Raw genomic sequence first — 26027 nt, forward strand, 5'->3', positions numbered from 1 at the left:
TCTTTTTTTAGTATATATTAAGATTTTATATGATTTTAGTAATGTTGATTAGAGATGTCCCACTCCATTAATGTCTGATTTTTTTGATTAAGAACCATCCCCAGTCATTAATAGACGTAAAAATAGACGTAAATAACTTTCATCCGATAAGTTGTTAAATACATCTGATATTCTATCAGAAACTATACAAAAGGATTAATAATAAGATATTATTTTGCCTCCACCTTCTATATTTTAAGCTGAAATCTAATAACTAGTATAACTGGGAGATTAACCATAACCTCCACTATCAACTTTCAATCCAGAACCTCAGCAGATCTAATAAAACTAAGATAATACTCTACCACCACCTCCAACGTTTAATCACTACCATTAGCAACCTTCCAATATACCAGTGCTTGTTCCACCACCTCAATTTCCTGCTATACAATCTTCTCCAGTTGTAAAACATTTTGAAGAAGAGTAAATCCCATCTGTGGATGAAATCTAACGTGAACCTTCTGCATCCTTTGACTGTTTCGCACCTCATGCTACAATTCAAAAATAGGAGCATTCAACTTTTTCAGCAGGAGATATTTCTGTTTAATAGCAAAGGTAGTTTATTGTTACCGAGTTGTCGAACGAAATGGAGTTCGCAGATGATAAAACAGAAAAATAAAATGAAGCTGAAGTTGCGTCTTAATAAAATGAAGAAAATGAATAATTAAAAGGCACAGTGTAATAGTATAAATAATAAGTAAGTAATGCATAAATTCAAATCGCTGAATTACGAAAAATTGCAGAAGAGCTTAAAAATTCTAATTCTGTGTTAAACGAAACGAATATTGATTTGAATCATTCTTTATAAAATTTCTAACACTAGTATTAGGACCTTTCTAATCAGAATAGTAGTTTGTAATAAGAAATTAATTCCTTATTAAGTTAGATATCAGAATTTGGAACTGGAAAATAAAGCGATCGTTCCCTTATAAGAAATCTTGAAATTTCATTAGAGGAAAGCTAGATGTAGCGTGATTAATTAGCATTAGAACTAAAATAAATTTAGTCAGTGCAGCAAGTCAAGCAACCTGTAGAACCATAATACCCATAACCTATAAAACGTCCAAAACGTCGAATCCGTGTTTCATAAGTTTTTGAAGATGTACCTGATCTATTTCCTCTCAATTTCAATACCAATGCATAACAAATATTATCTTTCCTTGATATTAATATAGCCAAAGAGCGCCAAACAATTCCGAATGCTCTGCCTACTTATAGAGCACTTACACTCGCTGCCTTACGCTGGAAGTTGATTTAGACTTCACCTGAACTTGCATTTTTAAAATCCAGTGATTTCCTCTTCCAAGAACTCCTTTTAGAAGACTTCAGCGATAACCAAATCCACGGATCTGTTACACTAGATTTAGAGCCTTTGAATGATATAAAGCTCAAATTAGCTACTGGGAAATTCGAAGAGGCAGCGATTGCAGCTTAAAATGCTGGATTTTTCGGTGTTTCATAATTAATTGCTGGAGTCGAAACAGACGCTTAAAAAGTAGCTAGCAGGCTTCCCGAGTGTTGCAGCGAACTAATGGAGCTAGTCAGCATGTTCAGAGACTTAGATGGTACTAACAAGGCACAATTTAATCCATACAATTCAAATTTCCATTCTAATCCTTAGTAGTTCAACGGAACGATTTAACAGCCTAATATTACCCACACAGCCTAGTCAAATTCAGATTCGACGCATTCTGACAATTAAAACACTCAAAATTCCAATAACAATTCAACTTTCCACTCCATTTCGCCATCAGTTCCCTTCCACACTCTTGCACTCACAATATCACAAATCAGCCACCTTTCATTTTCTGAGCTAAAATATCGATTTGCGAACCTCATTCAATCTGCGAATAACGATTTGTACCTTTAGCAAATAATTTTAATTACCGCTTCAATTCCCTGCCATTTCAACGCGAATTTTGAATTTTCGTTCCTAAAAACCGGAAAATCGCAAACTCCCTCAAAACCGACTCATTTCCACTAGTTTTTGCAGAAAATGCAAAAGGAGTTCCAGACGCCGCCTTTAGAGGATTTCAGGCTTACCGAAATTTACGAGTTCACGTTTGCAAAGCAAAATTTGGGCAAAGTTGGATAAAGAATGTTATGTTCGTTTTTTACGGTAGAAAATAATTTAGACGATTTAACATATAATAATACATAATAAGCACCTTCCAATGTCCTTTCCTATTTATCGTTTTTCCCACATTTGTTGGCATTTAAAGCTGCTTTTTGCGGTCTGTCTAGGAAGTAGGCATAGCAAAGTAAATAAATAGCGAGATAAGCGCTTTTTTATGCTGAAATTTTGATCAAAAATATCACCTTTTTGATTTAATTTTAGCCTGAAAATTTGCATGAAATGGAAAATGAAATTGAAGACGAATTCTCGGTATATGAAGTTGCAGTTTTGCCTTTGAAAATTACCGAACAAACTGTTAGATACCCTATTGTATCTGCTAGTTTCCAGATTTGGACTGGAGTGGGAAGGGCTGTAAGCAGCTATAAGAAAGAACTAAAGAACATGTTGTAAGACAACTGTTCAAGTTTGTTTGCAGGTGATTAGAGCTAGATGGATCTATTTTATGGTAAAGAAGTAGAAATTCAAGTTGATAAATAGGAGGAAGAGGAAAATGAATTTTTTGATGCAAAAAGTGAGGAAATGAGCGGTTTGGAAGTGAACGAGGAATTTGAAGTAGAGGAAAATCTGTTCGAAAATCCGTATCTCGCAAGTGCTAGCTCCAAGAGGTTAGAGAAAGTAGCAACATAAGAGCTAATAAAATTATAATAAGTAGCTGAAAATATTGTTTTTTAGCCTGTTTTCACGTCTGATTAGCCAGAAATTTAGCTCGAAAGTCCATGCATTCCAGAACCAGTATTCATGTCACCATAAGTAGTCTCTGCGGATGAGCCGACATTATTTGCTGATTTTGCTGCACCATCACTCCCCGTGATTCCTTAAGCAAACCAGGAGCAAGTTTAGCTTACGAAAGAGAGCTCTTAAAATGACTTTTTCGCTCCTTCAACATCTAAAAGCTCCAAAAATGAAATCAAAGACGACAAGAAACAAGAAGAAACCATTAAAGCAGATCCTGGGAAGAAGCTCAGTAAAAAATGGTCAAGCGTATATAAACGGTGGGTTATGGTCGGCGAGGATGGCAAGGAAATTGCACCAGAAGAGGACGCAATTCCACCACCACCTCCAAGTTTGGGCGTTCCCCCTCCTTCAATTGGAAGATAGGAGCAGTAGACGTAATAAAGAAGGGGTGCCGCTGGCAGGTATAAGTCAGTTTAGTGAGGCGAAAATTTAAAGTTTTTGGTGCAAATAATGATAAATTTAATGTTTTAAAGCTCTTTTTTGAAGATACTATTTTCAGCAATATATTGTTTTTCCTGATAGTAAGATGTAGCTTGCAAGAGTAGAGGAAATAAAAATAAAATCTAGGATGAAATAAGGAATTTTATTTAGATTAATGAAGTAAATTAAGAATATTTGCTAATTGGTGCAAACTTGACGTAGAATATGGCCATAAAATATATAATTATGCAGATTAGCAATAATACGTGACTGAATGTTATAATTTATAAATTTATAATATAATAAATAATCAGCAGGCCTTATCTATTTTTATTAAAGCAACGTAAAGTTATAATATCTAAAATAGTTAGTTTAAAAATATTATCAAGTTATACTTACTATAATACAAATAAAAACTTAACTAATTATTCTAATATTACTCGGAAATATAGGAGATAAAATAAATTTTAGTTATTTTCATAATAAGATGTCATCTCATTATTAACCATCCGCACAGCATAATATTTATTAGTAAAAAAGAATAAAATACATAGTTTTATCGTTAATTTTTATCATGATCTAATAAATGTAACATTGATTAATAAATATTTTAATCTAAAATTAAGAATGAATTAATAGTGTTATTTTTCCATACTACTACACCAAATCCCGGCTGTAAATTTAATATCAACTAAGTTTAACTATCAGCTATAGCTAAAACAAAATTATCATATAATTATTCAGGTAGAATTAAATAATCACAAATAAAAATTGGTATTTTATGAGATTAAACAAGAAATGAAAAATTCTATTTTGTAACCACATAATTTTAAAGCAAAGCATATTTGTATATATCTTTAACATCTATCTAGTTATTATAAATAATTGATGTATATCCAGAATTAATTTAGAATAGTTCGCCTGGAAGCACTTAAATAATGGCATTGTATGATTAAAAGTAATTATTAAGCTATTCTTTAGGCACAGTAATAAATATTTCATTTATACCTTTAATTAAGCCCAGCCTAATAAAAAGATCTCTGAAATGTTGGTAGTCTTTCGGTTATTCAGAAACAAATTAACATAAATCATCCTCTATATAAGCTATTGCTGGTACATTTTCTATATGAAGTTATTAACATATATTTCCTCCGTCGCAGTTAAGCTATAAAATAGGTATATTCAATTCTTCAATTAATAGATTAAGCTGACTTCTCGGATAATCGCAAGACAAACATGTCGCTGAATATAAAAATAACATAAATGTAATAGGTGGATTATCCATTAACTCTAAATCATTCATAATTAAAACTTTATTATTATATTATAATACTTGTATCAATATAATGTCAATTATAAAAGAAACCTTTCAAACCGTATGCACAGCTTTATAAACGTATGGAATTGATTTTTTAACTCCAAAGATAATTTTACAATCATTTAATGATTCTCCTGATCCTGTAGAACTAGTTTTTCGAGCTCTTTTAGAACTTATCCTAGCACATCGCTCTCTAACCCCAGAAGCATCTAGAAAATTCATTACAAATTCAAATTCAACCCTGTCAGATTTATTGTTCTTTCTAGAATCAGATCTTAACAAACTGGGGTTTCCATTCCCACTAATTTCGTCACTAAAGTCAGTTAAATCATATTCAAAAATCTCATCCAGGGCTCTGATTGCAGCTATATTTTTCATTTTAGCTTTAGATTCCCGTATTTGTAGTGTTCTTGACGATTTTAATTCAACACCTTTATCAAATTCTACTCGTCCTAACATAGTATCAAAACTTACTCCATAACAATAGCTTTTTTCAATTCATGCAAACTACAATCATATAATATAGGCTCTCCGGTATCACCGCTCCTTTGAGTCAACAAAAAGTTCTGAGAAACTTATTCGAGCTAGGCTTATTTTATCTACTTTTTATTCAACCTTAGCTAAGGGATTATAAGAATTAAAATTTCGGGAATGTGAGTTTTATAGTAGTTTCAAGCCTTTTAAAGGGCAATTTTAAGAAATTGACTGGGTCGAACAGAAAGTAGAGGGTCTACGCATGATTTAGGTTGGAAACACCTCAGATTTACTTGATTAGAAAGTTATTTATAAAATCTTTAATTAGATTGTGTTGGAAGGTAGCCAGATAGAAAGCGAATTAGCATAAGTAAAAAATTAGATAGAGGCAGTTTTTGGTCAATTAGGACTAGTTGAACGGTTTAAAGTCAAAGGTCTTAAAAAGTGAACTGAGTGTACTGTGATATTTTCTGTATTATATCTATCAGTTTATAAATTCATATGGTTGGTATAGTAAGTAGAATAGACTACAAAACTTTCAATGAATATTTATTAAAGGTATTATAAATTTATTTTTAGTAAAAATTTGTGAGATAAAATAATATCGAAGTTTAAAATGATACTTACATTTAAGAAACAATTGTTTTTAGAAATAAATTATTTTTTAACGAGTCTAATTTATGTTCTACATTATTTTTAACTAAAATTTATCATAAACATCATGTTGAGTAAACTGCAATTAATAATACTTTTTGTTTAACAAAATTAAAACTTTATATTTAAAGTTCTGGTATATTTATCTCTAATATCTATAGTATTTGTTTTAAGTAGAAAGTGTAGTAAATTAAACCACTTATTCGCCACTGAATATATTTAGAGTGTCATCTATTAATGTATTTATGCCAAAATAATAAAATAAATTATTTATCATCACTTCACTCCTACTTCAACTCTTCCCATTATACTAAAAATTCACCACCTAGAACGTCTGCAATTTATTCTGCAACATCACTATGAATAATACTTTCTATCCCTATTTTTAAGCTAAAATAATTACTTTTTCTACTAATTTCTAATAATCCTTCAAAACCAATTTTCTATTTTTTGCTATCAATACTCTAAATCATTGACTTGATAATTTTGATTCCTTATTTAGTTTCAAAACTTCTAGTATTCATCCTGCTATGCACATAACAATTGATAAATAGCAAAAAAGCTGGTGTTGAGTTCCGAAATTCACACAAACTTGAACAGTCAATTTTATCTGCTAGTTAATGTAATTCTTCGGAATCAGACTAAAAGCAAAAATTTGCTGATTCGAAATAAGCCTCATAAGGTAGGAAAGGAAGCTGAATTAAACTATTTAAATCTATTTTTGAAGTTTTCAAAACAGATGAAATTTATTCTTAACATTCCTCAAATTATACAAAATATTGAAAGACTGGAGTGTAAAAACATGTAAAAAATTTAATAGATCCTGAAATTATATTAAATTATTAAATGTTGAGAGTTTACATGAAAGTGGCAAAGTTTTCTGGGTCAGAAACCTAAAGATTCTAAAAAAGAGCAGTAGCGAGACTTTCTAGTAAATTTTATGCTAATTCGATAGAAGATTACGGAAATGATGGTTTATATGTTAAAATAAATGCTGATAGTATAAATTCGTTTGAATTAAGGAAAGTTGGTGTTTGTTTTAAAAACGTCTAGGCGAAAGAAAATAAAGCCGATTCCGATGGTATAATATTATTTTGATAGAATTCGCACATTTCTATAATATTTTACGACTAAAAATCAGATATTTGTGGTGTTTTATTGAGTTTAACAGATCGCATTTTTATGAAGTGGAGATTGAATTAAAGTAATATTAAATATCAATAAAAATGAATTTGATCATTCAGTTGGTGTATGATTCTCTAATGGAGCAATATCCATAACATCTGAAGGTGATTGAGGACCTTGTGCTTATTATGCAAAGGGAGTTCTTTAAACTACAGCTGTTGGAGAACGAGGATCAAAAAATCCATTTGCTGGCTCTTAATTATCTTAGAAAGGTGTGGTAGGTACAGTATTCTTTTAATCTAGAGATTAAATCTCTTTTTAGTCGTGATCCTAAATTTAAACAAAAGGAGTTCTATGTTACTCTACATTTGGTGAACGAGGATCAAACGGGTCTTACTTGGGTGTTTCTGACATATTTTAAGCACCTTATACAATTTATGGTGATGCTTATTCAGTTGTTTTAGAGCAATCTTATTTGGAGTCATCACTGCCCATTTTTAGCTTTAAATTTTAAGATTTATTATAAATTATATATAATACAAAATATGTTCAAATCTTTATGTATTCTTTGAATGAGCTTTCAATAATATAATCTAATTCTTCCTTTTCTAACATAGGTGTCTCTAATAAATTTATCATTCTTTTTAACTCTTTATCAATATAATTTTTCTTTAGCCTTAAATTTTCTTTTTAAAGTTCATCTACATACTCTGAAGTAAAGGTTGTATTAGGATCCATGAATGTATCACTAGTATTTGGCTGTTATATGGCAAAAGCATTTGATTTTTAACTCATCTGAGAATGATTTTAAGCCATCAGTGAGTTTTACTAAGACTTCAGATCTACATTTGGTTGATTTTCTTATATAATTGGTGTTATATTCTGTAAACTCTATGGAGTTATTTGCTGAGGAGTAACTCTATTTGGAGTGTGGGATCGTAAAGACTAGTTAGATTAATTAGTAAGCCTAGAGATTTCATCTTGTAATTAAGATATTTAGTGTTAATTATTCATTATCGATGGTGATGCTAAATTTAAGGACTATGGAGTATCATATTTATTGTGAACAACAGAGTTTGTAAGTGGTTAGTTTTGTGGTGTAATAATTGATTAATCGTTTCTATAGCTTGGCTGGTAAGATTAATTTGCCATTTGCTACTAATAAGTTTGATTAGAATACTATGGCATTGTTTAATTTTAAACTGATTACGGTTAAATCTCATTACCATAAATACTTGACATCTAACTTACAGTGCGACCAGATACAGAGTTTGATCTAGAATTTCTACCTGAATTGGATCTAGATTTTACTAACTTATCTTTGATCTCGTCCTTTGTCATAGACTTATTCAGCACTGAGTCAATCTCCCTTAGTAAATCTTAAGGCGTTTGCTACATTAAAAATTCGAAATATAATATCATAATATTTAGATAATAATAATATTCAGTAATAAGGGCAAAAATTCCAACTCGTACTTTTTTCTTAAATCCATCCGCAGATGAACTTCACCATACTCTACTGCGTGAAGCTTGCTATCACTGACCCACAATCACCCACAAACAGCCAGAATGAAAATGCTGACAGATTCCAATCGGTCTCCTCAGTGATTTTCTTGATCAGCTTGCTGCTCTGCACGTAGATGATCCCGTCGCTGAACATGATGATGAAGGACCCTAAGACTATCAATTCTGAGCTGCCTAAAATGACAAAAATAGCCCCAACCACGTTCAAGCAGCATAATATCGGTGGAAATATGAAGCGGACTTTTTCAAAGAGCAGACGGGACGCAAAGTTGCCAACGAACGTGAAAATGCCGCAAATCGACCTGAAATAGTCAGCCTTCACATCCGCCCCTAGGAAGCGCACCGTGCTACTGCTTGCAATGGTATACAACGCGATTCCGGGCGCAAACTGGCTCACGGTGAACATGTTGACCATCATCGCGACTGCACTGGGCACTAGCTGCACAAGCCACGTTCTGTAGTGTCTGAAGGAGTTCCATAGATACATAGGTGAGGACGTCGGCGTTTGCGCCCTAAGCTCCGCTGTCTGGATGAAATTCTGGTGGGGGACGTACCGGAGCAGCACAAACGAGGCTACTAAGCACATAGCAATGGTGGTTCCGAAGATGATGATGCACGTCACAGAATTGCTTAAAATGGGGCTTAAAATTTCGATGAAAAAGAAACTCCCGATGGTGATGATATTGATACCCACGGGAATGCCCAGAACCGCAAAATAGCGTGCGCCGGGTGATACGAGTGACATGACGCTCATGACGTTGGACTCGAAGGTGCCGATTCCGATACCGCCGCATGCGTATGTTAAATAGGCAATCCATACGTTATTTGATTTCTCGGAAAACGGTAGTATTTGGGCCAGAATTTGAAAAAGCTCTGCACATATCATAAAGAACAATGAGATCAATATTCGCCAATATGGCGTTGTAAACATCCAGAAAAAGTTGTGCAGAAGCCTAAAAAGAAGGTTTCCCATGTATAAAAATGAGTATGGGTAAGAAAATTGAAATGATTCGATAAACGCAGATTCTTTCAGATACCTTTGTAGGTTAAAGCATGTTGCGTAACCCATGAACATTGGGATGGTTACTAAAATGAATTTCAAATTTTTTCTAGGCTCTAGCGATTCTGTCATTTTATAATACATATTATTATACTATAAATAGATGTGCATGTAAAGTTAATAAATCGGAATTGAATAATCAACTGAATACATTATTTTATATATGTGCTGTTTTTATAAATTTATATTATACAATAATAAATAGTATCAAACTGAGTTTTGGATTTAAGAAATAACTTTGCTAATAACTGATTATAAATCGATTTAAAAATAGAAAACAGATTTGCTTGGTTTTCTAAGGATAAATTATATTTATATAAACTTCGTACTTGAGGATTGCAAGAATTAGAATAGAATTTAATAGATAAAGGTCATATATAATATAAATTTCTAATTTAAAATGTTAATAATATTATCCTTCAGCTGTTAAGCTGGCTCAGCCAGAGTAGAGGTTAATAAACAAACTGATTCAATTTAGTTCTTCACCGAGCCTAACCCGAATCTCAATCATGCTGAAGTTACAAGCTGCATTGCATAAACTGGACAAACTGCAATATATTAAATTTAAATAGGATCAAATACCTTTAGATCTTAATTTATAGTATACGATGCCTTTAAAAATAATACTATTATGTTAACCCCTTTAGATGGTTCGTCTGCTGCGAGTGCCAGTAGTTTTGTAATTGCTTCATATATAATTACCTTCTTAGATAACAATTTAGACCAATCTTCTGCAGTAGGATAACTTATTGTAGTTATTTATAACTATAACTAATGCATCTTTGATCCTGCTATTTAATATGAATCATTTAAATCAATAAGTGCAATAATAAAAACTAATCCGAACTGCATAATAACACCAACAGCAGATGTTATGTATATTCTTGATTTGCATGAAAATGTGATTATTTAGAAAAATATAACTGCTGCAGTGTTTGATTTTGCCAAATTTACTATTGCATCTGCTAATTGTGAAGCTGGTAGCACTGAGTTCAAAAAATTATGTTCTGACCTCTCTTTAGAAATATCAGGAGAAAACTTTATTAGTTTAATTTTAAATATAATTATTCCTAAAACTATTACATCAAAAAATAAGTATAATAATTAATATGGTGTTGAAGTAGAAGAAGAAGTTATATACAATTTTACTTTAATTTATAGAATTCCAATTTCTCGTCGTGATGTTACGGTCACTTGTACTAAATCTGATGCGCTTGCCTTTTTAGGTGACGTTATTTTTATACATCAAGTCCCAACTGAAACATTGTGTAATTTTGATACTTATGATACACAAAATTTCTGGATAAGTGCATCTGAACTAGCAGATGAAACTGGTAAAACATTTTAACTTTAATTTTACACATAGGATGCATTTAAGATTAAAAGCTATATTGGATGTGAAACATGGGAAATTTCAGAATTTGAATCATTCGAAGAATGCAAAGAGCAACTGGCTCTAGTTTTAACATATCCTAGTAATATGTCCCAATCAATTATTTATAAACTATATATATCTAACGTTTATTCAGGTTCTTATAGATTTAATACGTAAAATATTCCAGGTGGAAATGGTTAAGCAACTATTTTAGATAATTAATTATGTATCAAAATTAATAAAACGATTTTATCATCAAGAACCTTTGCCAATATTGAGCTTAATATAAGTCACTCTATAGCGGACTTCAATGACGAAGATATTTAGTTTAATACTAAATATAATTTTATTTTCCCATCTCCAGACAATAATTATTGCTTTACAATTACTGACCAATAGGAATAAACATTAAACGCTTTAAGTTTTTAAAACAATTTTGGAGTAGTTTCAGTGCTCGGAAACTTACTAATCTTGACATAGTTAAACCCAGAAATTCCTTATTAATAATTTTGGCAAGGATGGGTACTTTTAGTAGCTGCTTTTATATTTGGATGTTTGTTAATCATATTATCTAGTCTTTATAGGAAAAAAATGTATGCAAAAGGCTAATATATTCGTGACCGTTGATGTATTATTTATTCAAAATTTATTATTTAATAATCTATAACCTGTTTGCTACTAAACTTATCTCTATTTTGACTATGAACCTAGTAGAATTTCATATTACACTAAAATATAGCTAGTGAATGTATCTGGCAAATCTATGATAAAAGTTATAACCATCATATTTAAAAATCAACTTAACCCTGTATGCGATAATTATTGAATTCAATATATGTAAATAATTCAAAAAGCATATCTATAACTCCATTAAAATTATTCACTGAATCCCAGTAAGTTGCTATGATATCCTGTATCGTATTCTACTATACAACCTCCACATAACTTACTATTCATTTTTCACAATACTAAACACAAATTTGGATTACTTATATAATAAAATCCATATATTTAAAATTATTAACATTTACATATTATTATTCCTATCCTACAGATAAACCAAAACCGCTCCCATAATTTGACTAGTAATACCAATTATAGCTCATTTATACCATCAACATTTTTAATGGGTAAATAATGGACGCAAGCCGAAATCGCGCAGCTGCTAGCATCCTGCCAGCTGAACCAGCGGAACAACAGTCATATCGTAGACTGGAACCTAGTCATGGCAGACATGCCGCAGCGCTCGAAGGCGCAATGCCAGACGTACGTGAATAACTACCTGCGACGGAAACAGCAGGAGCTCAAATCACTCGAGCGGCACAACTACCACTGGTAGGAGTGCGATAGCGAACGCCTTTTCGATATCGTGAGCCAGTTCGGTGCTGACTGGGAGATCATCCGGCGGCACAGCTTCCCAACGCTTAGCGCACAGCGCCTGCGCGTGAAGTACCTGGATTACTGCAAGATGCAGAAGCTGTAGCGGGAGCAGGCGAAGACCGATACGGAAGGCGGTACGCTGCTGCGAGACCTAATGGACCTGCTAGCGCAGAGGAAGTAGTGAAAAATGCGACGTTCAGTCCCAGAAGCCCGCCAGCTCATCAACGGGTGCAGGCGCCACGAACCAAGCAAGGAACGGCACTGCCTCATCAGCGTTCTAGTAGCAGAAAACTACGTCCGTATCCCGCTGGAACGCGATATTGCGGCCGCATCCGCAGAATTCGGATTTTCGCTCCATCAAAATTCCGCTCCGCTTCATAAACTTGCAAAACGCCTTCAGCGTGCCGCGCTGGGCGACGCGGAAGATGCAGCCCTCCCGCTGGACTATTTTGACGTTCTCGCTGACCTTGCAGCTCATGAAGTCGACCTCGCAGCAGACTAGCGCGCGGATCCGCGCAGCACCGTCCAGGATGCTCTGCGCGTCGCTCGCATGCGTCAGAATGACACACTTCGGCATTACGGCGTCGATGCATAGCACGATATCGCGGTAATCCGCGTGCGCGTTCGTCTGAAAATAGCGCCCGTTCCGATGCAGAACGTCCCGGAAATCGCGGTTCTGGAGCGAGCAATTGACGTTCCTGAAGTTTAGATTTTAGGAGTGAAAATTCGAATTCAAATTCAAATTGGCAGTGAAATTATTTGTTATTTTTTAGCGGTGGAATCCGCCTGAGACCGCGAATTTGGCGGCCAAATTCGACTGAACGAGCGCGATTTGCGAGGCTTCGCAGAGCAGGAAATCAGCATGCGCGAAGGCGCCCAGACCGCGCAGGAACGGTGTCCGCGTCGTCTGGAAGTCGCCGGTATAGAACAGCTTCTGCGAGGCGAAGGCGGCTGCGCGGTCGATGTGGCCACTCGGCACTGCCTGGAACGCGCCAACGCACCCGAAGAATGGCACGTCCCGGTGCACTTCCACATCAGGGAATTCGCGTTGCAGCTGCGGCAGCGCTCCCGTGTGGTCCCGGTGCGCGTGCGTGACCAGGCAGGCCCCAGCGGTTTTGTGCCGCAGAGGGCCAAGATTCAGCGGCGTCAGGTGCGCGTTCCCAGCGTCAAGCAGCGTGTGCTCGCGATTGACCGTGAGCAGGTAGATCGACTGGCCGTTGATTGGCTGCACGCCGAGGGCTTCGAGCTCCATTCGGAGTGGGGTGGTTTGTTGTTACTGAATAGGAGAAATACCGCTTTTGGGCGACATGTCGCAAAGTGGGTTTCATTGTATAATAGGCGGAGTCAGAAAATGGGTAAAATTAAAAATGAAATCAATACTCAGTACCAGGGCGATGAGGCCAAGACTATGTTCAATGTTGCGCTGCTGGGCGCCTAAAAGTGCGGGAAAACCAGTCTGCTCGATGCGTGTCTGAAGCATTCTGATCCTTGGAAGGCGTGGCCATCCGAGTACGATCACGTCGCGTACGAGCTACTTGTAGACACTAGCTTCGGCGAAATAAGGCTAAACATCATTGACTACAACGCACAACCGACCGACGAGCAGCTGGGTTGTCTCCATGGTGTCCTGCTGATTCAGGACATCACAAACTCGGACATATCTTACATTTAGAAAATGACGAAACGGTACAAGCAGGTGTATCCCCAAGGGGCTGTCTTTCTTGCAGCAACTAAGTCAGATTGCTACGGTGACGAGTTATTCAGTCTGGGATAGATTTAGCAGCTGGCGCAGGACATGGCCCCAGGGGCAGCCGGTTGTGTAGTATCTGGCCGGGAGAAGCATAACATCGATTTTCTGTTGTTCATGATCGCGGATAAGCTTGCCAATCCGAACTAGAAATACTTTGCTGTAGAAAACACTTTAAAATAAATCAATGAAAAGAAAAGTAAGTGCACAGGTTAGTGACATTATTTAAATACAGTTCTAAAAATGAAGATTATTATTCAGAAGGTCAAGGCAGCTTCGGTCACCTTTGAACAGAAGAAGAACGAGATCAAGTCCGGTATATGTGTACTTCTAGGCATTCATGAGACAGATTTCACCGCAGATGCGGACTACATTGTCAACAAAATCCTTAACACCCGTATTTTTGACGATGAAGATGGTAAGGCCTGGGGAGCTTCGGTATAAAGTTTAGGGCTTGAGATTTTGCTAGTTTCACAGTTTACTCTTTATGGATATTTAAAAGGAAATAAACCAGATTTTCATTATGCAATGAAAAATGGACCATCTAGAAGACTTTTTGATTATGTAGTATAGAAAATACAGACTGCAATGCCAGGTAAAGTGTAGGTTGGATTTTTCGGGGAAGATATGCTAGTGGATATTACAAACGACGGGCCGTGTACCTTAATAATTGAAAGCAGAGATGAAGCACGTGTAGAAGATTAATTGTAGTAAATGAGTAAAATTGGTGGTGTTAAAGCAACAAAAATGTATGAGAAGGAGAAACATCTATGGATTGAGTGATGTAACGTTAATATATACATTATTATATCATATTTGGAATATTATAAAATGTCATCATTACAAGATCTTTCATCGGTAAACGAAATTTCATCAACAGATGATATACCTTCTCATTTTTCATCCTCAATATCAGATAAAATTTCAATATTGAATGTCTCTGTTGGACAATCTAAGTAAGATATTTCTCCACCTATTAACTCTGTGTAGATATCACCTGCAAGAGAAACTATATTTGAAATTACAAATTCGTACGAAGATAGTACATAAATAAGCTCAAATCCTTTCAAGATGTCATCATCATATACTGCTTAGGAATCGTCAGTAACAATTTTAGATGTAGAAATAAAGGAGCCAATCCAAAATGAAAAAATAGTGACTAGAGAAGTTGGTGAATTATAAACCAGATTTGACGCTACAATTGCCACTGTCTAATAAGGTAGTTAATTTATTATTATTAGTTTTGACTAGATTGATGAGTATACTCACATCAGATCATTTAGGGAAGGCGATTAATTTCAAACGACAATAATAGTCAAGAGTGTTAATTTTCATGGTAATTATATCCAGTTAAATCGTGGGTTTGAGTTGTCGGAAGATGGGGTTTAAACTCTTATATATCGTGGCTACAACGTTGACAGAAAAATAATAATCGGTTTAGATTGGGAATCATTGATGAGTATATGAATATTTTATTGTTATTAAAGTATTTTACCCTTTTCTCAAAATGCAACTATCTGTATCTAGTATTGGCAAGACTATGATCAGTAACGCTATGTGTTTGTCATCAATGATTTAAACAACATAAGAGCATATTCAATCAGTTTATGAAGAAAATGAAGACTCTGACGTGGTATAGCTAGAATCTAATTAATAAGAGATTATGAGTGTGTTAAAAGAGCTAAAATCTATTCTTAACTAACCATCGCCATAAGAAATTGAATAAACAATCGTGCAAAAATAGCTCAGTGAGCGTTAAAGTAATCTTAACATCAAAGAAAAACTTCTTATTGAGTTCTAAAGAGATATCGAAGAATAACATCAAAACCAACAAAACGAAAAGTAAACAATAAGTGAAGTTTTAACACGTTAATAGTAGATTATAGATGAGGTGTAGAACTAAATTATAGACGCCGATTTGCCTCAAGATCTTGATTTTAGTCTTCACAAATCAGTCATGAATATGTCACGTTTAGCTCCTTAGGAGATAGTTTTCCCAGAACTTCAATAGATTACAGCAATGCTTTCTTACTACACATAACCATAAATGGAATTTCTCAACACAACAGTTTAGGATTTTCAAGTTGAATAATTTATTTAATCTGACGAATTTAAGCTACTTATTGATTTTGAAAGTGAAAGAGATATAAAATTGCATTTATTTGATGCTTGGAGCTTCAAGTTTGAACAGCGTGTCAAAAAGTTATTATAGATGCATTTTTGTATTAAAACTTCACACAAAAAAGTTACACCATTAAAGATGTATGCTTCAGACTTCTCTGATGATTTAGAGACAACTTGGCTCATGTGCTTGGTGTTTTTGTTCATTAGTGGGAATGATATAGGGCTTCACGGTTTATAACTTACTGGTTTAGAGCCTGTTATGATGAGTGAAATGTGAAATTTATAAATATAGCGCGAAATATCACTTCTTTAGACTGGGTGTAGCTACTCCAATTACTCCACTTTACTCCAACCCAATACCTCTGAAAGGTGGAGAATTGATAGTTGGGGTATGGCTTTTAGGAAGAACTGAATTGTATGACAGGTTTTATAATTACTATAATACAACTTAATTAGTTTATTATCCTAGCTATTAAGTAAGAATAGTATTTTTATTAAGTATCTCTTATAGTTGAGGTAGAGATGTTATAGAATTTGTATTTGTTCTAACAGCTTCCTGAGCTAAACTCTAAATAGCTAACGCATTAGTTTGGTTCTTAGCCATTATGGTAGAAGTTGAAGAAGATTAAAGATCTTTAATATATCTTTTTTAATCTTCCACAGCCTTGGTTATTTGAATTCTTAATACTTCAAATTCATCAACAATAAGTGTTTATTAGTTTTATTAAACAACATTTATCATGTTCTTCAAACCATTATCTAAAGATTCGTTCGCCGAGTTAATCTTTACTAATTCCTCATTAATTTTGACACCGTTTCTTTTAACTAGTTCGTTACTTTTAGTGATATGTTAATCAATTTTAGCATTACCTTCACTACTAGCTTTAGTAAGTTCTGCTAACTTATCTCTCATGGTTTAATACAGTTATGCAGTTCTTTATTCATGTGGTGTAAAAATTACTTTTTAGATAGAAGTTAAATTATCGTTTTAAATATCAAACTATTATGCCAATAAATCAAGCATTTACTGTTTAAATTATGTTTATGAAGATAAAATTTAAGTATTTAATGTTTCTTTTAATTTTTTATTTAAATTATGAACTTCGTCTAGCTAAGTAAATGTGTTCATTGTGGTAGATTTCAATTATTTGTGAATAGATGCCACTTCTGCTTAAACAACAGATAATGATTTACTTATATCTTCGGAGAATTAAATAATGTCTTACGAGATATCCTGTCTAGATGTTTTGAAAAATGATGAAAATAATGACATTTAACTATTAGTTTAATTTTAAATTAACTGATTAATTTTCTTTACTTTTTCTATAATATCGAATTTATTCATCGGTTTCTAAGTGTCTTCTTGAAGAATCATTATAAGTTCTGATAATTTTTCAGTAACTGATAAATTAACACTTGATTAAAGTTCGGTATGTAATTTGTATTATAAAGATTCAATATTGGTTTCATATTTTGTTAATGAATCCACTACACGTTTTTATACTATTTAGATACCTTATTGATAACTTTAAACAGCTTTATTAAAACCGGATTCAATTTTAACAGCCTCAATATTATTAGGTCTAAATATTTCATCAATGTTACTTTAAAAGTTTATTTTAAATGCATCCATATTTTACTGATTTTATTATTCTACAACTCTTCCTTAAATAACTTTTTCTTAAAATGCATGCAAGTCTTCATTTTATCCAGTCATATGAGTAACTGCATTTCCTAAGTCGTGTTTTACAGATTAATATTTCTTTTATTGCATGGTGAGCACTTCGTTTATTCTACCTATTTCTAACAATTAATTTTATATAAGTCCTTCCAGTTCTCTAACTTTTTCATTTCTATTGGCAATGTATTCCTAATAGTTTTCATACTCTTCTTCTTTCAAAAATACCCCTCCCTAATTTTATCGTTACATATCCAATAGTTCACGCAAATGTTTAAGTTCAGCTGTATACTCTTTAAGAACATTCTTAGAATTTACTTTCTACATAATTTCTGGTGCATTCTTTATCTTCTTTGCTCTAGACATATAATCTAATGTAGATATTGTTTCTTCTAATTAAAGATCTGAAGGTGAAATAGTCGCAACAATAGTAGTTTTTGTCTTACCGCCTAAAGAATCTTATAACAGTCTAGTTAATTTAGACTCTCTATACGGTACATGAGGCTTACCTTCCGTCAAGCAATTAATAACTCTACCTAGGGTTAGTAAAGATTTATTAATACGAGATGCTTCTTACATTTATTAACCAGAGGCACCAGACTTTTAAACATTCTCAGAACCAGCTAAATCAACTAAATTAAGTTTAGATATTTTTATAAATTCTATTTCTTAATTTGTATTTTAATTTATCTCTATTTACTTTTGCACTAACTATAAGCAAAATATCGAGTGTGAACGTGATGAACGCTCATTCATCATAGTTTCTGCCACTTTTCTATTTTAATTAGCTTTTTCTAAGAGTTTTAACACTTCCTCTGGCTTTTTCACCAAGATTTCTGATAAATTTTGAATAACAATCTTATTCTAAGTAATATTACTTCCTGGTTTTGCAACTCCAGATTGTGCTCTTTCTTCAAACATTTTTAGCGGTTCACGAATATCCTCTAAAAGATCATATAGTTCCTCATTATACACTTCCATAAAACTACATCTAAGTTAAAAATCAATATTTTAATTTTCTAAATATTCAAAAAGGGTATATACAGTACGTGGTATAACTCCTCTATCAGAATCAGTACCAGACATAGTGTAAGTTTTACCAGAGCCAGTCTAACCATATGCAAAAATTGAACAGTTAAACCCTTACAGAAAATCCTATACCAACTTGTTAATTGCTGACTCATAAAATACTTCTTATGTTGTTTCAGGGCCGTAAACGGCATCAAATGAATAAGGTTTTTATCTTGCCTCTACAATATTTGTTCTTGAATGCAGCTTAACCTAATTCTAAGTTTTACTTTATTCAGATACATTTGTTGGTCTGCTACGTACGATAACGTTAATATTAACCTAGTTTGATTATGGCTTTTACATTTTAAAATTTGGAAAGAAATAATATATATAAATCTAAATAAATAATATAGTTAAAAACGTCAAAATATATTTACCTTCAGTCATCCTTTTTACCTATCTATCCCAATTAACTTACAATACCTCGTAAAATGACACTTTCTTACTCCAATTAACTTAATTAACTTTGTGCTCGTTTCGTGACTATCGTACGAATAGGACTATTACTTGTACTTTTTGTGGCTTTTAACTTCTAGCTTAGCTCTTTTACTCTTAATGCTTCAATCATAGCTTGTACTTTTTATAGTTAAGATCTTAATGCTATATTTTCATCTCTGAGTCTATGAGACTCGTTTAATAGTGCTGAATTTTCATCTAACGAAAATGCCTGAGTGCTAACATACTTAAAATCTTCTTTATTCAGTTTCGTATACAAATCTTCTAACTTAGTCTACAAATGATCTTTCTGTTAACTAAATTCAATTTATACTCTGTTATCAGAGTGTTCGCGTTTCTTACTTTTTTCGCTTAATTCTTTATTAACTTCATTCCATCTAATCATAAATAGCAGTACAGATTTACAATATAACGAAACATCTTAATCTGATAATAAAGTTCGGAGCTCCTTTTTCAACATATCAAATAACCGCTCAATTGAATTAAGTTTCTAAGTTCCTAATCTCTACTGTTTCTAATAGTCGTCAACTTTATTTTAGGTCTCAATTGTTAGCTACTAAATCTCGCTCCACTAGCTTTAACTACTTTCCAATTTAACATTTAGCTCATTTACTCTTTCTTTCATATCATTTACTAAATCATCTCTCGGTCTAATCTCTGATTTTAAAGATTAAATTTAATGTGAAAGAACAAATTAATTTTTAGATAAGTCATGAATTTAATTTTTGAGAGTAAATATTTCATTTTCTCTTAATTGTAAGTTATAATCTTTCTAAGTCAACTATTTAGTCAGTTAATTAGTTTCTTCGATTAAAACTTAAATTTCTTCTTATTTGGATTGTGTCCTATTCTTTTCTTAATCTACTTCTTTATTAATAAACTTAATCTATTATTATAACGTTACTATTCTTCTCTACTACATTGATTACCAAGATCGTAATGCCGCTGCTGCATTCTCCTCTCTGGATAAAGTTTGAGATGAAGCTTTTTATACGATTTAAATAGCTTCATTACGCTCTTAATTTAATTGGTTAAGTTCTTCTGTTAAAGTTTACTCTTAATGTGTTAAAATTTCATCTAAATGGTCTATTTCAAGCTCTTTTTCTTAGCATTAACTCATTCGCTTATTGATTAATTAATCCAATTAAACTTTGCGTTACTTCTATAGGTCAATCATAACCTATTCATGTGTCTTATTCTATTTTTCTATCTACATTGATAATTTTTTGTTCTCCGATCGCAAATTAGTAATTAAATTTGTATACTTTTCGCTAGACATTTTATAAATCTTTGAATGTTCCAATTTATAAGATTCTTCGTTTTCAAGAAGTGTTTTACTATAATTTGAAATCGACATATGAACATCTTGCAACTATTCTGCTAATTTTATTTTTATATGCTAAATACATTAACTTAATGACTTAATACGTTCCCTAGCGTTTTCTTTCAGCATACTTTCACGGAAGTCATTATAAACCCACATTTCGCTAGAAACAACTACCAAATCCATTAAAATTTTATCATAAATTTTACTAAAATCACGCTCACGATTTACGCAATGGAACGTAAAAGGAGGTGTAATACGCATTAAGGGAAGCCGGACCAAAACTTTCTTGTTCTGATTCTGATCAAATAAAGTTTTCAGTTTAGTAAGGGCCTTATTACGAATATTTTAACCAAAAATCGCTTGTGCTGGAATGAGGAACTTCAAATTAGAAAGCAAAATTTAATTTTCGCTAATTGATATTAGGACTGTCCCATCAATTAAATGCAATTCGTTGATTTTTTCATTATGCAATTGAACAGAAAAAATAGGCTTTGAGTCACGTAAAGGCCAATCATAGCAGGATAGAACACCTGTGTTCGAACCCAATAGCACGAATCTAAGAGGTCTACTTGAAAATTCCTCGTTTCGCTGATTTCCTGCCTGGTCATTAAGCTTATAAAATTTATCGGGCTAGTCAACTTTCTCTTTGTAAACCAATGAATTTTATGGTTTTTCAAGGTACTCGCTAACTTATTTGTTGAAAATTGCAGCTGTAGGAGTTAACCCTTCACGCTCAATAGACGACATTTCCTCTTACTAATTGATATTATGCACTTTTTGAATAAAAGAAACATCCCAAGACGAGTTCATCATCGGAACCGCGCAATATGCGGTTGCAGTTGAGTTTATTTTGACTTCATGGATCTGTCTCCCGTTAACAATTTCATGATAATGTGAGTTCGAGTCGATACCGCAAATTGCAAAATCTTCCGTCTGTAGCTCTCTGAGCTCGTGCTAGGGCTCTTCATCCATTTGAATATCCTCTGCGATCTCTATTTCGCGCTACAAAAGACCCTACTGCATTTGCTGGCCAGTAATAACGAAAATTAAATCGAGTTTGACCCCACGTAATAAACACTCGAAAACGCGCTCCAGGGTCGAAATCAAGTGTCCGTAGCACGCACCGTCCTGGCTAACACTCACAACGCATGAATCGCCAGGCAGGAAATCGCAAAATGTGATTTTCTCGTTGTGACAATTCAGCTGCTTTAAATACACCAATTCGTTGTTGTAAATGTTGATGCTGACCGGACAGTTATCGTCGCAAATCGCCGCCAGGAAGCCGCCCCCATGGCTTATTTTGACCTAGCGAATGCCGCTTACCGTCATGAAGTGAATCAGCTAAATAAGGCCCTAATAGAGCACAAACTGCCCAATTCCATCGCTGTAGACCACGTAAAACTGCAGCCCGCTGGGGTGTATTCTGACGTCCAAAATCTCGCTATTTAGCTCAAATTCTGCGAAAATGCTGAATTTCGACGCTGAAGACGCGAAAATGCGTGTTTTTGAAGTGAAAACCAGAATGTCTGTTATCGCGTTGCAATGCGAATGCGTAATTTTAACCATTTCGAACGCGCTGTTGAGCCGGAAGCCTGTTGGCAGTACGTGCGTGTCCGCGAGCGTCTGACGCGGCCGGAACGTGAACTGATGGAGCGGTGCTGGCGCCAGGTTCGAAATCGGGACGCCGGTGATCAAATCGGACCAAATATGTACTGGCGTGGCCTTATTGAGCTGGAAATCGGCCAAATCCGGGTCGATTTCGCGCGCCAGCTGCTGCAACAAAATGAGCGTGTTCGTAGTCGCGATGTCGTTGTCCTCCTCGTTTGAATGGCGCATTACGGCACCAAGCGCCTGTACATCTAGCTATTCTGGCGTTATCTGCTTGAATATGCGCTGGACGTCTTCGGGGACGCTCGTGAGGTCGATTTTGATATGTTTTTGCTGCATCTGCTGCTGTTGGTCCTGAATGAGGCTATGGATGTCCTCTTTATAGAGCAGAGATTCGAATTTTGGGTGCAGATATAGCGTCTGGTTCGTTATTGGCCAGATGTAAATTACGGAGTTATCGCCTTCTATAATGGCGTAGGAGGTTGTGAACGTGATGTTGCGGATTCCGACGTTTAAGTTTGAAAATTGGAGAATTTCATAAGGATATTGAGTCATTTGTACGTTTCCGAAGCCCTGGCAGGTCGCTTTTGGGAGAGAATCAATTAGAATTTCTAGCTCTTCTTGTGTGTATGTTTCTTCTTGGGAAGAGAAAATATTACCTTAAATCGTGCCTGGATGATCGAGTTTGTCTTCTTCTTTCACTTAGAGAGATTGGTCGTATCGTTGAGCATGTTATTCTATTGATTCATTTAGTTCTAAATAGTAAATCTCTCCTTTGCTTGTGCCTATCATAATCTTAGTTCCTCGGTTATAAAACGCCGTCACTTTTCCTGTTAATTCTAAGAATTTAATATCAAATTGACCTGCGGGTTCATCACTTAATGTCTCAATAGGTTCCTTTAAAGACCTTTTAACAGGTATAAAACCACTAAATTTTGGAGCGTTAAAGACCATGATTTCGCCTAATTCTGTAATAATAATTGCCAAATGATGAGTAATAAAACTAGTGAAAACAACTTTATGTTACAATTGGTGGTTTAACCTTGCAGGTGGAAACAGCTTATATTCTCCATCCTAGTGTCTGTAAAAATGAATTTTGAGCTTATAATCAACGTTTATGGCCTAGTTCAGGTTCGATTTATCTAAAGCATGGGAACCCTCTGTAGTCTCAAAAATATCATCAATTTAAGCTCTGTGCCAGGCCAAAATTATCGTCTTGTTGATATATCGAAGGAGAAGGCACTTGTTTTATTTACCAAATTCAATATAAAGAGGAATATCGTCAATGATGATGTTAGAAATTCGTTTTTAAGATGTAACTGAATAGATACCAATCTGGTTGTCGGTTGCAGTTTTCTCCAAGGTTGCAAAAATTTCACCATCATATGTTGACGCTACGTATATAACTTACTGCGTCGTTGCTGGCAAAGGGAGGAATCGCTCCTCTTTAATAGGAAGGCAGTGTAAAACTATAAATCTAGATGTTACATATGCCATTGTGTATTAATCTATCGGAAAAGCACCGTATTATGCTTTTACGAGGCTTTATATGAAGAATGGCTCGATTTCTAAAGCAGACTGTTCCATAGTAACTGTAGCCATTTAAATTGAAGCAAATTAAAATTATAACAAAAATTATATAATAATATAAAATATTCTAAGTATGTTTTTATTCTGAGCTAAACTTGATCACAATGCTACTAGATATTGAATGTTCTCATGTGTAATTTGTCGATGAAAATATAGAGTAAAAATTTAAAAAATCAAAAAATGTTAGTGATTTAACCTATCTTAAAAGAATAAATAGTAAATTTATACCAAAGTTTATGATAAGAGAATCAAAAAATATGGTTTATTATCCTTATAAAGATAATTAGTTACTGCAGAATCTTTAAATTCATGATGAAGATCAACTTGTTGACTTAGTAAAGTAGGTTTTCTTAATCGAGCACATTGCATAAGAATTTTAAATACCATTTGTTTATGACTTTAAATCTGCAATTTACGATAATAATACTATACTTTGTCTTTTCACACTAAGTGATACCAAGCTGACTTCAGATTTTCTAATACGTTAACTTGTAAACCATTACGGCTCTATTTCCTCAACATAAGTTAGCGATTATCTGGAATTTGTACTTTCACGCTATAGTCCAACACGAGTTAGTAAATTTCTATCTCATAATTCAACAGTATAATCCATGTTTGAGGCAACTGATGATAAAATGATTGAATAAATATAAAAAGATAATATTTATGACTAACTAGATGTAGAATTTCAAGAGATATAAGCCATTATAAATCAAATTATGTAAGGTTGTGTATTGTATACTGAATTTGATAATACTCATCTATATGATTTTTTGGAACTACTAATTAAGTGATAAACTGATAATCATTATTTTTTTTCTAAATTACTAACGCTCTCAATCATAGGATGATATACCTTAAAGTCTATTATAACAAGATTACTTTCTATTTTTTCGGTGAAATATATCCTTGCTAGTTTAATATCAACCTTTAAAATTTTTCTCTAAATTAGGGATATGTTAAATTATTACTCATTAAAATTAACTTATTTAACTTCTCCAATTGCAATAAATGGATTCTGGTATAAAGATTCTAAAGCTTATGTATGATAATTATACCCCAATCGCTCAGTAACCTCTAATTACAATTATTGTACTGCTCCAGATTAAACTGGTTAAAGTACTGTAAGCCAACAGTATTCCCAATCTTCTAAGTCAAATAAAGCTGATGTTAGCTGGTTAGAAAATTGAATATAATGTAAATGATTTTCAGCAAGTTATTTTACATAAAGTGAATCATCTATTTTAGTTGTTATGCAAGCCGGATTAAATTTACCTTTCCAGTTCATTAATGCCTATTCATGTTTGAAGAATTAATTTTTAAGCTCTGTTAGTTATTTTCTATTTTCAGAGATTGATTTCTCTAATTCACACTATTCACTTGACATCAAAGAAAGAAATTATTTTATATTATTTTATTTCTTATATAATAATATAGATAATAAAATTTAATTTAATATCTATATTAGTCATTATGAATAAGTTAAATTAATATAATTAAGCTTTCTAAATTATAAGAAACTTATCATATTAATACATAAAGTTATAAAATAAGTTTATGCAATATAAATTATTATATATATATTTAATTTACTTTTCCAACAACCTTTATAATATACAAAACCAACACGCAAATTTTTTGATATAATATTACAAACCTTCGTAACAGTCGGATTTATAAAATGATGAAATAATTTTCTGCAATAAATGACAAGCAACTTTTCCAGTAAATAATCCTTCTTAGAATGGTAGCTTTTGATAACTACGAGCATGATGAAACTGAATTGCGTTTGGACAATGAAGCACAGTAATTCGCTCTCATCGAAAACACAGAAGTTGTCGCATCTTTTAGACTTTTAAAGACTGCAGAAGGCTAAATTATCTAAAAACTTTGTGCTGATAAATCTGGAAGATTTAAAGGTGCAGGAGCTCGGTTAGTCGAAATGTATAAGGCAGAGGCTGGAAAATAGATTATTTACACTAATTGTTATGTTAAACTAGCCGGGTTCTGGTCGAAACTTGGCTTTGAGCCTACGGGTAAGATTAATGGCGAGAAGCAAGAATATCTTTTGAAATGACTAATTTAAAGTTTTATTCTTTTTCCAACATAGCAGTGTTCATTATAATGAAATTTGATAATTTATTCAAAGCTATAAATTTTCATTCATGGTTGCGAATAAGTTTAC

At 33.4% G+C, this 26027-nt stretch overlaps 18 protein-coding genes across 18 annotated transcripts; 10 read left to right on the forward strand and 8 right to left on the reverse strand. All coding sequences in view use genetic code 6, as the record gives it.

Moving 5' to 3' along the window:
- Window positions 1-70: 70 nt before the first annotated feature.
- SS50377_24319 (uncharacterized protein) lies at window positions 71-3331 on the forward strand (the record flags this gene model as incomplete). Its single annotated transcript, XM_067908163.1, has 1 exon — window positions 71-3331. The coding sequence occupies one exon, from the start codon at window positions 71-73 to the stop codon at window positions 3329-3331; it is 3261 nt and encodes a 1086-aa protein (XP_067765137.1).
- Window positions 3332-4677: 1346 nt separating this feature from the next.
- SS50377_24320 (uncharacterized protein) lies at window positions 4678-5571 on the forward strand (the record flags this gene model as incomplete). The annotated part of the gene is made up of 1 exon (XM_067908164.1): window positions 4678-5571. The coding sequence occupies one exon, from the start codon at window positions 4678-4680 to the stop codon at window positions 5569-5571; it is 894 nt and encodes a 297-aa protein (XP_067765138.1).
- Window positions 5572-6058: 487 nt separating this feature from the next.
- SS50377_24321 (uncharacterized protein) lies at window positions 6059-6955 on the reverse strand (the record flags this gene model as incomplete). Its single annotated transcript, XM_067908165.1, has 1 exon — window positions 6059-6955. One exon carries the CDS (start codon window positions 6953-6955, stop codon window positions 6059-6061), a length of 897 nt encoding a protein of 298 aa, XP_067765139.1.
- A 58-nt stretch (window positions 6956-7013) lies between these two features.
- On the reverse strand, window positions 7014-7397 carry SS50377_24322 (uncharacterized protein; the record flags this gene model as incomplete). The annotated part of the gene is made up of 1 exon (XM_067908166.1): window positions 7014-7397. One exon carries the CDS (start codon window positions 7395-7397, stop codon window positions 7014-7016), a length of 384 nt encoding a protein of 127 aa, XP_067765140.1.
- Window positions 7398-7451: 54 nt separating this feature from the next.
- On the reverse strand, window positions 7452-8324 carry SS50377_24323 (uncharacterized protein; the record flags this gene model as incomplete). Its single annotated transcript, XM_067908167.1, has 1 exon — window positions 7452-8324. One exon carries the CDS (start codon window positions 8322-8324, stop codon window positions 7452-7454), a length of 873 nt encoding a protein of 290 aa, XP_067765141.1.
- Window positions 8325-8346: 22 nt separating this feature from the next.
- SS50377_24324 (Major facilitator superfamily protein) lies at window positions 8347-9558 on the reverse strand (the record flags this gene model as incomplete). Its single annotated transcript, XM_067908168.1, has 1 exon — window positions 8347-9558. One exon carries the CDS (start codon window positions 9556-9558, stop codon window positions 8347-8349), a length of 1212 nt encoding a protein of 403 aa, XP_067765142.1.
- A 328-nt stretch (window positions 9559-9886) lies between these two features.
- On the forward strand, window positions 9887-11488 carry SS50377_24325 (uncharacterized protein; the record flags this gene model as incomplete). The annotated part of the gene is made up of 1 exon (XM_067908169.1): window positions 9887-11488. The coding sequence occupies one exon, from the start codon at window positions 9887-9889 to the stop codon at window positions 11486-11488; it is 1602 nt and encodes a 533-aa protein (XP_067765143.1).
- Window positions 11489-11987: 499 nt separating this feature from the next.
- Window positions 11988-12425, forward strand: SS50377_24326 (Myb-like DNA-binding domain-containing protein; the record flags this gene model as incomplete). The annotated part of the gene is made up of 1 exon (XM_067908170.1): window positions 11988-12425. One exon carries the CDS (start codon window positions 11988-11990, stop codon window positions 12423-12425), a length of 438 nt encoding a protein of 145 aa, XP_067765144.1.
- Window positions 12426-12437: 12 nt separating this feature from the next.
- On the reverse strand, window positions 12438-13493 carry SS50377_24327 (Metallo-beta-lactamase superfamily protein; the record flags this gene model as incomplete). The annotated part of the gene is made up of 1 exon (XM_067908171.1): window positions 12438-13493. The coding sequence occupies one exon, from the start codon at window positions 13491-13493 to the stop codon at window positions 12438-12440; it is 1056 nt and encodes a 351-aa protein (XP_067765145.1).
- A 99-nt stretch (window positions 13494-13592) lies between these two features.
- SS50377_24328 (Ras-like GTPase superfamily protein) lies at window positions 13593-14207 on the forward strand (the record flags this gene model as incomplete). Its single annotated transcript, XM_067908172.1, has 1 exon — window positions 13593-14207. The coding sequence occupies one exon, from the start codon at window positions 13593-13595 to the stop codon at window positions 14205-14207; it is 615 nt and encodes a 204-aa protein (XP_067765146.1).
- A 24-nt stretch (window positions 14208-14231) lies between these two features.
- SS50377_24329 (D-tyrosyl-tRNA(Tyr) deacylase) lies at window positions 14232-14771 on the forward strand (the record flags this gene model as incomplete). The annotated part of the gene is made up of 1 exon (XM_067908173.1): window positions 14232-14771. The coding sequence occupies one exon, from the start codon at window positions 14232-14234 to the stop codon at window positions 14769-14771; it is 540 nt and encodes a 179-aa protein (XP_067765147.1).
- Window positions 14772-14819: 48 nt separating this feature from the next.
- SS50377_24330 (uncharacterized protein) lies at window positions 14820-15455 on the forward strand (the record flags this gene model as incomplete). The annotated part of the gene is made up of 1 exon (XM_067908174.1): window positions 14820-15455. The coding sequence occupies one exon, from the start codon at window positions 14820-14822 to the stop codon at window positions 15453-15455; it is 636 nt and encodes a 211-aa protein (XP_067765148.1).
- A 40-nt stretch (window positions 15456-15495) lies between these two features.
- On the forward strand, window positions 15496-16389 carry SS50377_24331 (uncharacterized protein; the record flags this gene model as incomplete). Its single annotated transcript, XM_067908175.1, has 1 exon — window positions 15496-16389. One exon carries the CDS (start codon window positions 15496-15498, stop codon window positions 16387-16389), a length of 894 nt encoding a protein of 297 aa, XP_067765149.1.
- Window positions 16390-16413: 24 nt separating this feature from the next.
- SS50377_24332 (Kinesin-like protein) lies at window positions 16414-19164 on the reverse strand (the record flags this gene model as incomplete). The annotated part of the gene is made up of 1 exon (XM_067908176.1): window positions 16414-19164. One exon carries the CDS (start codon window positions 19162-19164, stop codon window positions 16414-16416), a length of 2751 nt encoding a protein of 916 aa, XP_067765150.1.
- Window positions 19165-19240: 76 nt separating this feature from the next.
- On the reverse strand, window positions 19241-23854 carry SS50377_24333 (uncharacterized protein; the record flags this gene model as incomplete). Its single annotated transcript, XM_067908177.1, has 1 exon — window positions 19241-23854. One exon carries the CDS (start codon window positions 23852-23854, stop codon window positions 19241-19243), a length of 4614 nt encoding a protein of 1537 aa, XP_067765151.1.
- A 92-nt stretch (window positions 23855-23946) lies between these two features.
- On the forward strand, window positions 23947-24636 carry SS50377_24334 (uncharacterized protein; the record flags this gene model as incomplete). The annotated part of the gene is made up of 1 exon (XM_067908178.1): window positions 23947-24636. One exon carries the CDS (start codon window positions 23947-23949, stop codon window positions 24634-24636), a length of 690 nt encoding a protein of 229 aa, XP_067765152.1.
- An 11-nt stretch (window positions 24637-24647) lies between these two features.
- On the reverse strand, window positions 24648-25229 carry SS50377_24335 (uncharacterized protein; the record flags this gene model as incomplete). Its single annotated transcript, XM_067908179.1, has 1 exon — window positions 24648-25229. The coding sequence occupies one exon, from the start codon at window positions 25227-25229 to the stop codon at window positions 24648-24650; it is 582 nt and encodes a 193-aa protein (XP_067765153.1).
- Window positions 25230-25523: 294 nt separating this feature from the next.
- On the forward strand, window positions 25524-25919 carry SS50377_24336 (GCN5-related N-acetyltransferase; the record flags this gene model as incomplete). Its single annotated transcript, XM_067908180.1, has 1 exon — window positions 25524-25919. The coding sequence occupies one exon, from the start codon at window positions 25524-25526 to the stop codon at window positions 25917-25919; it is 396 nt and encodes a 131-aa protein (XP_067765154.1).
- Window positions 25920-26027: the final 108 nt, after the last annotated feature.

This window comes from Spironucleus salmonicida, chromosome 4, assembly GCF_000497125.1.
Source record: "Spironucleus salmonicida strain ATCC 50377 chromosome 4, whole genome shotgun sequence".
Lineage (NCBI taxonomy): Eukaryota > Fornicata > Diplomonadida > Hexamitidae > Spironucleus > Spironucleus salmonicida.